The 9,053-nt window shown below is 37.8% G+C and overlaps 1 protein-coding gene across 4 annotated transcripts in view; it reads right to left on the reverse strand.

Moving 5' to 3' along the window:
* Naa35 (N-alpha-acetyltransferase 35, NatC auxiliary subunit) overlaps positions 1-9,053 on the reverse strand; it is a 74,669-nt gene that overhangs the window by 39,567 nt on the left and 26,049 nt on the right. For all 4 annotated transcript variants that reach the window (XM_090329431.1, XM_090329430.1, XM_090329432.1 and 1 more), the window contains 4 exons: positions 2,862-2,928; positions 2,502-2,545; positions 1,616-1,666; positions 628-711 (listed from right to left, as the gene is read on the reverse strand). In XM_090329431.1, coding sequence (XP_090185557.1) covers positions 628-711; positions 1,616-1,666; positions 2,502-2,545; positions 2,862-2,928 — 246 coding nt within the window. The remainder of the gene's footprint in view (positions 1-627; positions 712-1,615; positions 1,667-2,501; positions 2,546-2,861; positions 2,929-9,053) is intronic.

Consider the following 9,053-nt stretch of genomic DNA (forward strand, 5'->3'; position numbering starts at 1 on the left):
AGGGGCTCAATCCATAAAGTGATTTTTCTAGCAAGCACGAGGCTCTAAATTCAATCTCTGGTATTACCAAGAAATTTTTAAAAAGAGAAAAAACATTTTTCTGGTTTATTACTAGTGTTACTTTTGAAAATAAAAGCCAGAGATGCGATCAAGGGGAAAGTCTTGACACTACTTAGTCACATGAATGGAGAATATGCAAGAAAAGACAAGACATGTAGAAGGTAGGAATGCCTGGTTTACCACATATAAACTATTGGCTTCTGTTAATGCAAACATAACAAGAAAAACATTCACCAGGTAGAGCTCATTTTTTGTTCTATGCAAACCAAATTTTACTTAAAGGGAAAAAAAGACCTATGAAAAATTCTCTTTTCTTTCTCCATTACAATGCAACCAAAATATAACAAGCCACAAAGCGATTTACATCAACAACAGGCACAATATGTATTAGAATGTAAAATTCAAGTGACTTTCCCCCCAAAATCATCAGGGTTACTCTAGCATAAATATACCAAATGCTAATGGGAACTTGGAGGAATACTTTAATAAAAAAAGTCTCAGAAGTGCTTCAATACAAAGTTCCAACCCAAATCACTAAGAAAGATAAATTATAGTAAATGTGCTTACCTCTTTCTTAGTAAATGCTATAAGTACTGTTAGTAACACACGAGTAAATTTCACTCTGCTGAAGACAGCTAAACACTGCTGGTGCTAAAAAAGCAAGAAAGGACTGAAAGTTAAAATGTGCAAAGCCTGCCAAAGAAATCGCATTTTAAAATATTTTATTTTCTAAATCTCAATGTTAATGACTTACAACAGAACACACCTTCACTGGTATTTTTTAATGCCTGAAAAATGAGTCAAAGAAAATATAATAAGATGGGAGCTGGTGGCTCACACCTGTAATCCTAGCTGCTCAGGAAGCTGAGATCTCAGGATTGTGGTTCAAACATGAGACTTCTTTTCTGGTGGGTCTTGGGGTTTGAACTGAGCCTGGGCACTGTCCCTGAGCTCTTCAGCTCAAGGCTGCTGGCTACTGCCCTATCCTTGAGCCAAGCCTCATTTCCTGTTTTCTAGAGGTTAACTGGAGATGAGTGTCAGATCCTTTTGTGTCCAGCTGGCGTTGAACCTTAATCCTCAGATCTCTGCCTCCTGAGTAGCTAGGATTACAGGCGTGAGCTACTGTACCTAGGCAGCGTGGGCACTGTCCCCGAGTTCTTTTTACTCAAAACCGCACTCGACCACTTTGAGCCACAGCTCCACTTCCCGTTTTCGGGGTTGTCAAGGAGGTAAGAGTCTCATGGAGACCTTCCTGCCCAGGCTGACTTCAACTATAATCTTCAGATCCCTGAGTAGCTACAATTACCAGTGTAAACCATTAGCACCCAGCAAGGAAGTTCTTGACATTTACCAAATGTTGAGCCATAATTTTTTTTAAATGCCTACCTCAAAGGAATACTATCAAAAAATATACAAGGGAAATTAAACCCAGGCAATGTCCACATTGTAAGAAATATCTTAAAAAGGGTTTCCATAAATTATAACAGTTCATAAAGCTACAACATTAAGGGGTAGACTTCTCAGATATTATCTACCAGAAAATAAGTTAAATTACTTCTAGTTCAACTTCTGGATCTCTTTCTTCTCCTTGTCGACTTCGAGTACTCTAAAATTTAAAGAAAAAGACATATTAAAGCAAATGGTGTTTTTTTGTTGTTGTTGTTTTTTCCCCCCAGTCCTGGGCTTAAACTTAAGGCCTGAGGCACTGTCCTTGGGTTTTTTCCTCACGGCTAAAGCTCTACCACTTGACCCACAGCACTACTTTTTGGCTTTTCTTCTATGTATTTGGTACTGAAGAATTGAACCCAGGTCTTTGTGAATGCTAGGTAAGTACTCTAACATTAGGCCAAACTCCTGGCCCCAATAAATGTAATTCTAAGGAAGGATTAGATTATACACAGGAAAGGAAAACACTAATTTACTGAGTATACACAAGATTTTAATAGGAAAAGGAAGGATTACACACAGGAAAGGAAATCACTAATTTACTGAGTATACACAAGATTCTAGTAGGAAAAATAATTGGGAGGAACACAGTATTCGTGTTCCTAAATGTGGCAGAGTGCTAGCCTTGAGCACAAAAGCTTTGAGACAGCACCCAGGCCCTGACAATTCATGCACAAGGACTGGTACAAACTTAGGAACAGAAAAACAGAAAAAAACAAAAAGACATTAATTAAACACAAATTTCTTTGACAGTCTTCAAAGTCACCACAAAAAAAAAAAAGTTCATAGAAAGGGCTCTACTTGGACCAAATCCAGGGCATTGCCACACGAAGATCTGACAGCAGATGTGGGTTCTAACCCTGTATCTGTCATTATGTATATAACCTTACCTAAGTAACTCATTGACAGCTTCATGTAAGTCTATAAGTGAAATGAACTTGACACTAAGATGCATACTAAACCCCTAAACCAAAGAATAAAAGAAACATATATACCTTTACTCTTCTTTGCATATCATCCTCCACATCTTTTAGCATGCCTACAATGAGAAACAACAAGTTTACAAAAAAGGCAAACCAAAAGCTAGAATTGAGCTGGTGGCTCACACCTATGAGTCAGGAGGTTGAAGGATCACGATTTGAACCCAGTTGGGGCAGGAAAGTCTGTAAGATTCTTATTTCCAATTAACTACCAAAAGAAGGGATAACTGAAGCTAGAGTTCAAGTGGTAGAGCACTAACTAGCACTGAGTGAAAAAAGCACAGGGAAAGCAGCCAAGCCTTGAGGTCAAACACTACCCCCTCCCCCCATATACACACAGAGCTAAAACTGAATTATCACTATAAATAGTCCTACCTGTAACTCGAAGATCTGTCACATTGTTAGCCATTTTAAATCCATATGTCATTGACTGAAAATCTTCCTATACAAAGTAAGAATTATTAGTTAATCATACCAAAACCTGTGCATTTCTTACTAAAGTGCTATATAATAGGAAAGCCGACATGTAATGCATTTATCATGTATCTAACTTTTCTTACAGGAATACACTTCAAACACCATATCCTAATGCTATCTCTGCCCTAAGTTTCAGTTGTTTATCCTTAGGCAATTTAACTATATCTACATTTAATTTGTTGATCTGAATAAGGCTAATATTTATGAAACATTATTACAGAACAGTTACTTCACACAAAATGTTTTCATATTGCCCGGTGCAGTGGCTCATGCCCATAATCCTAGCTACTCAGGAGGTTGAGATCTGAGGATTGTAGTTCAAAGCCAGCCCAAGCACTAAAATCCATGAGACTCTCATCTCCAATTAACCACCAGAAAACTGAAAGTGGTACTGTGACTCAAGGGGTAGGGCGATAGCCTTGAGCTGAAGAGCTCAGAGATAGTGCTCAGGCCCAGAGTTCAAGTCCCATGACTGACAAAAAAAAAATTCTCATACTCACAGGTGAAGAGTTTGACTAACTGCAAGAACTAGATAACATTTCTTTAAAAACTATTAACTTACTGCTTACACTCTTTTAGGCTACAAAAGTTAAGCCTTCTCAAATATAATCATGCAAAGTGATTGCAAAATCACTTTTTGCAGCCTGACCATGTAAAGAAAGAAAGAAAAACAGAGATCTACACTTGTATTACAAACCCGAAAGTGATTTGCTGAATTTACTTTCAAGCAAGTAACTATCATAACAACATTTTCATTCATAAATAATAAAACAAACTGTTAAAGGGTATCTGATTTAAAAAATAGTAATTATCAATTGGCTAATTTAAGAAGATATAAGCTCGTATTTAAGCTCTATTAATTCCTACTAAAATGTAGACCAAAGCCTACTATAATATAGTAAGTAGTCAGACCCATACCAAAATCTCTGGACTAACAAAAAACAAAAAATGAGCATTAAATTCATGTCATGGACCAAATTTTATAGACAAAAAGGAAATGAAACAGCCCACCATATTCATGTGCCTGTTCTCACAGAATTCAGTGGTACTGTATAAATCATATGACTAGTCTGAAAGCTCTCCAATTGTAATACAAAGCTATAACCTTATTCTTTTTTTTTCCTATGTATGTGGTACCGAGCAATCGACCCGGGTCTTCATGCATGCTAGGTAAGCACTTTAACCACTAGGCCAAACTCCTGGCCCCAATTTTTTTTTTTTTTTTGCCAGTCCTGGGCTTGGACTTTCTCAAGGCTAGAGCTTTACACTTGAGCTTCAGCACCACTTCCAGCTTCTTTCTATGTATGTGGTACCTAGGAATCGAACCTGGGTCTTCGTGCATGCTAGGCAAGCACTCTACAACTAGGCCAAACTCCCAGCCCCAACTATAACCTTATTCTTTAGAAAAGTTCACACCCTATTTCAACTAGAATCTCAGAAGGGATACATATGAAGTTTTATACATTATAAAAGTTTATACATATGAAAAGAACCCTTGATGTCCACTTCCTTGTAGGCACATTTGCTCATGTATATTCACATTCAACCTAATCACTTCTCAGTCTTTCTTACTATTTCTATGTCACCAGCATTTCTTATTCTTGTTATTTGTGTACCATTGGAGACGTCTCCACTTTCTTATCTGTCCTGTTTTCGTTTATTTAGCCATGATGTACTAGTATTGTGTCAAAATAAGTCAGATCACACCATTTCTCTATTCAAAATGCTTTCAATTTAAACAGTGCCTATAGCCTATAAGGCACTGAATGCTGTAGCTCTGGGGTCCCTCTCCTGCATCACTACCTCTTTTCTCATATTCCTTGTACTCTACTCTGATCAAACCCAAAATAATATTCTTTTAAATATGTACAAGGTGCTGGGGGTACCAGATGCTCAAGCTCATGCCTTTAATCCTAGCTACTCAGAAGGCCAAAATCAAAGGATCGTGGTTTGAACCCAGCACGAGCAAAAAAAGTCCATGAGACCAAAACTCCAAAATAACAAGCAAAGAACAAAACTAAGGATGTGGCTCAAATGGTAGGTAGAACACCAGCTGAGCAGCACAGGGGAGTTTTAACCTAAGTAAAACAATAGAATGGCAAAATAGCAAAAAAAAAAAAAATTATACATATATATATGTATATGCATACAGTATACATATACTATATGGAAAATGAACTATGGACATTATAGCAGGGAGAGGAAAGAGAACTGGAGAAAAGCAAAGGAAGGGTGACTGTCTAAAAGTGAAACGTACTCATTACCTGATTATGAAATGGGTTACCTCCTCTGTATAACATTTTGGGTTTTGTTTTTGATAGTCCTGGGGCTTGAACTCAGGGCCTGGGCAATCTTTGGACGCACTTTGCTCAAGAATAGTGCTCTGCCACAGCACCACTTCTGGTTTTTTTTTTCTTCTGTGTATGAGGTACCCAGGAATTGAACTGAGGGTTTTGTGCATGCTGGTTGAACATGCTACCACTGGGCTATGCTCCTGGACCTGTATCACATCTTAACAATAAAATTGTATGACATATATATCACATATATGTAATCTGCATTTTCCAAGTATTTATGTATACAAAATGCAACTTATCCTCTTCAGTACACTCTGGTATCTCTTCAGATTATATAAATTTCTTACTAAGTATTGGCTACAAGATTCACTGGGGAGTAAGGAAGGCTGGGAAATTGAAGACTGCCCATATCATTTAAAGGAAGTCATCTACTATGTAAATCTATAATGGGCATGAAAGAATACAGAGCCAATAAGGTTTCCCAAGTTTGTTTTGTTTTTCCAGTTGTGGCGCTTAAATTCAAGGGCTAGGCATTGTCCCTAAGTCTCTTTATACTCAAAGTTAATGCTTTACCTACCACTTGAGCCACAGCACCACTTTTGGTTTTGACTGATTTATTAAAGTATCTCACCAGGCCAGGCTGAGATCTGAGGATCAAGGTTCAAAGCCAGCCTGAGCACAGAAGGACCTGAGACTCTTATCTCCAATTAATCTCTAGAAAATGAGAAGTGGGGCTTTGCTCAAGGGTAGGGAGTTAGCCTTGAGCTGAAGAGCTCAGGGACAGTGCCCAGGCCCCTGACTCACCAAAAAATAAATAAATAAATAAAATTTTAAAGAATCACACATTGTATGGCTCTTGTTGTTGTCCTTAATATACTGTGTTATTTCTCATCTCTTGTTGTCCCTTGGTTATCTCATATAGTTACAGTAACTTACCATGTTATCCTATATACTGTATATATGTTTATTGGAAACAGGATAGGGAAGGAGGGAAAACAAGATGAGGGGAGAAAAGGTATCAATGTTTGTGAAGTAATGCACCTTCTATCTGGCAAATATAATGTAACCCTTCTATTAATTACATATTTTTTAAAAGAAGTCTCACCAGGACTTTCTGCCTGGGCTGGTTTCTAATCATGATCCTTAGCCTCCTGATTGCTGGAATTACAGGTGTGGGCCACGAGTGCCCAGAGGTTTCCCAATTTTTTTAAATATTCTATTAAAAAATAAAACTCTGCAGACTAGTCTCATAAACCTACAATAAAAAATGCTATTATGTTTTATCTGTGAATAATCTTTCTAGGAGACTATCACAGCTTTTGGATAACAAGCCTCAGAAACAAGAATTTAATCTAAGTCACTGACAGTAGAGAAGGCATATGAATACACTAGAGATCACTTATCCACATACTAGAGGTATCAATCATAGTGAGATATAGTTTTAAAGGCGGAGTAGCAAAGGTTTGATTTAACTAGGATTGAGGTACAATAAGGAAAAGAAAAAGGAACTGAAGTATACATACAAGAATGATTATAAGGAAGGAAGACAGTACTGTAAGTTTGAAAGTACCTAGGAATTACCTTAACTAAGAATGTAAAGGATCTTTTTGATGAAAACTTTAAAACCCTAAAAAAGGAAATTAAAGCAGAACTAAGGAAATGGAAAAACCTCCCATGCTCCTGGATTGGAAGAATCAACATTATGAAAATGACAATCTTGCCAAGGGCTATCTACAAATTCAACGCAATAGCCATCAATATCCCAATGGCATTCTTTAAAGAAATAGAAGAGGCAATCCAAAATTTCATATGGAATAATAAAAGACCCCGTATAGCAAAACCACTTCTTAGCAGAAAGAACAGAGCCGGAGGAATTTCAATTCCAAACTTTAGACTCTATTACAGAGCTATAATTATCAAAACAGCTTGGTACTGGCACAAGAACAGGCCTGAAGAACAATGGAATAGAACTGAGGACCCAGATATTAAACCATAGACCTATGGCAACCTAATCTTTGACAAGGGAGCCAAAAAAATAGAATGGAAGAAAGACAGCCTCTTCAACAAGTTGTGCTGGCAGAACTGGTTAAGCACCTGCAGAAAACTAAAGTTGGATCCTTCATTGTAACCCTGCACTAGAATTAACTCCAAATGGATCAAAGACCTCGAGGTAAAAGCTGACACACTGAAAACTTTACAAGAAGGAATAGGAGATACACTAGGCCTCCTTGGCACAGGCTGAAACTTTCTTAATAAGGACCAAGAATCACAACAAATCAGAGAACGGCTGGATAAGTGGGACTGCATTAAACTGCAGAGCTTTTGTATGGCAAAGGACATAGCTAGTAAATTAAATAGGAAGCCTACAGAGTGGGAGAAGATCTTCACCAACCAAACAACGGACAAAGGCCTCACATCTAAAATATATCAACAACTCAAAAAATTGAATCACTCCAAAACTAATCTCCAAAGTAACAACCATCCCATTAAAAAAAATGGGCCAAAGACTTAGAGAGTCTTCTCTGAAGAAGAAACAAAAGTGGCCTATAGACACATGAAGAAATGCTCAACATCTCTGGCCATAAAAGAAATGCAAATCAAAACAACTCTAAGATTCCACCTCACTCCAGTTAGAATGGCCAGGATCAGGAAAACGAATGACAACAGATGCTGGAGGGGATGTGGCCAGGAGGGATCACTACTACACTCTTGGTGGGAGTGCAAACTCGTTCAACCACTATGGAAAGCAGTGTGGCAGTGCCTCAAAAGGCTAAACATAGAACTCCCCTATGACCCAGCAATTCCACTACTTGGCATTTACCCAACCATCCAGAAACAAGGACATACTAAATCCACTAGCACAACAATGTTCATTGCAGCATTATTCACCATAGCAAAGATATGGAACCAACCTAGATGTCCCTCAGTTGATGAGTGGATCAACAAGTTGTGCTATTTGTACACAATGAAATTCTATGCTGCTGTCAGAAAAAACGACATCGCCCCATTTGTTAGGAAATGGAAAGACTTAGAAAAAGTCATATTAAATGAAGTAAGCCAGACTCAAAGGAACTTAGGCTCAATGGTTTCCCTCATTTGTCATAATCAGTAGAAACCTTGGGCTCCACTAGCAGAGATCTGCAAGAGAGCAAAACCTTGATACATAAGGCCATATAGTATGAAGCTAATTGAAAGGACCTCCAGGATATTGAAACAAAAGCCATATAACGAATGACTATTGTCCTTAATGTGCTATGTTATCTCTCATCTCCTTTGCTGTCCCTTGGGTATCACTTTGTTATCTGATATATTGAATTTATTTGTATTTGGTTATTTGTAATTTGATAGGGAAGGGGGGAAAACCAAGACGAGGGGGGGGGAGGGGAGGGTAATGGGTACCAAGACATGTGAAAGGGTATCAATGTATGTGAATTAATGCACCTTCTATCTGGCAAATATCATGTAACCCTTTTATTAATTACAATAAAAAATATTTAAAAAATAACTAGGGAAGGGAAAAAAAAAAGATCAGAGAGTAGTATGATTAATGAAGTCCAAGTAAGGTGGAAGTGTTACAGAAAACACAGTACATCTACAAAGGGACATAGCAGTCTATGTATAAAGTATGGTTATTAAAAAGAGAAATCTGGCCAGGAGTTTGGCCTACTAGTAGAGTGCTTGCCTAGCATGCACAAAGATCTGGGTTTGATTCCTTGATACCACATACATAGCAAAAAGCTGAAAGTGGTGCTGTGGCTCAAGTAGTAGAGCTCTAGCTTGAGAAAGTCCAAAG

Source organism: Megascapheus bottae, chromosome 3, assembly GCF_031878675.1.
Source record: "Megascapheus bottae isolate mThoBot1 chromosome 3, mThoBot2.hap1, whole genome shotgun sequence".
Classification (NCBI taxonomy): domain Eukaryota; kingdom Metazoa; phylum Chordata; class Mammalia; order Rodentia; family Geomyidae; genus Megascapheus; species Megascapheus bottae.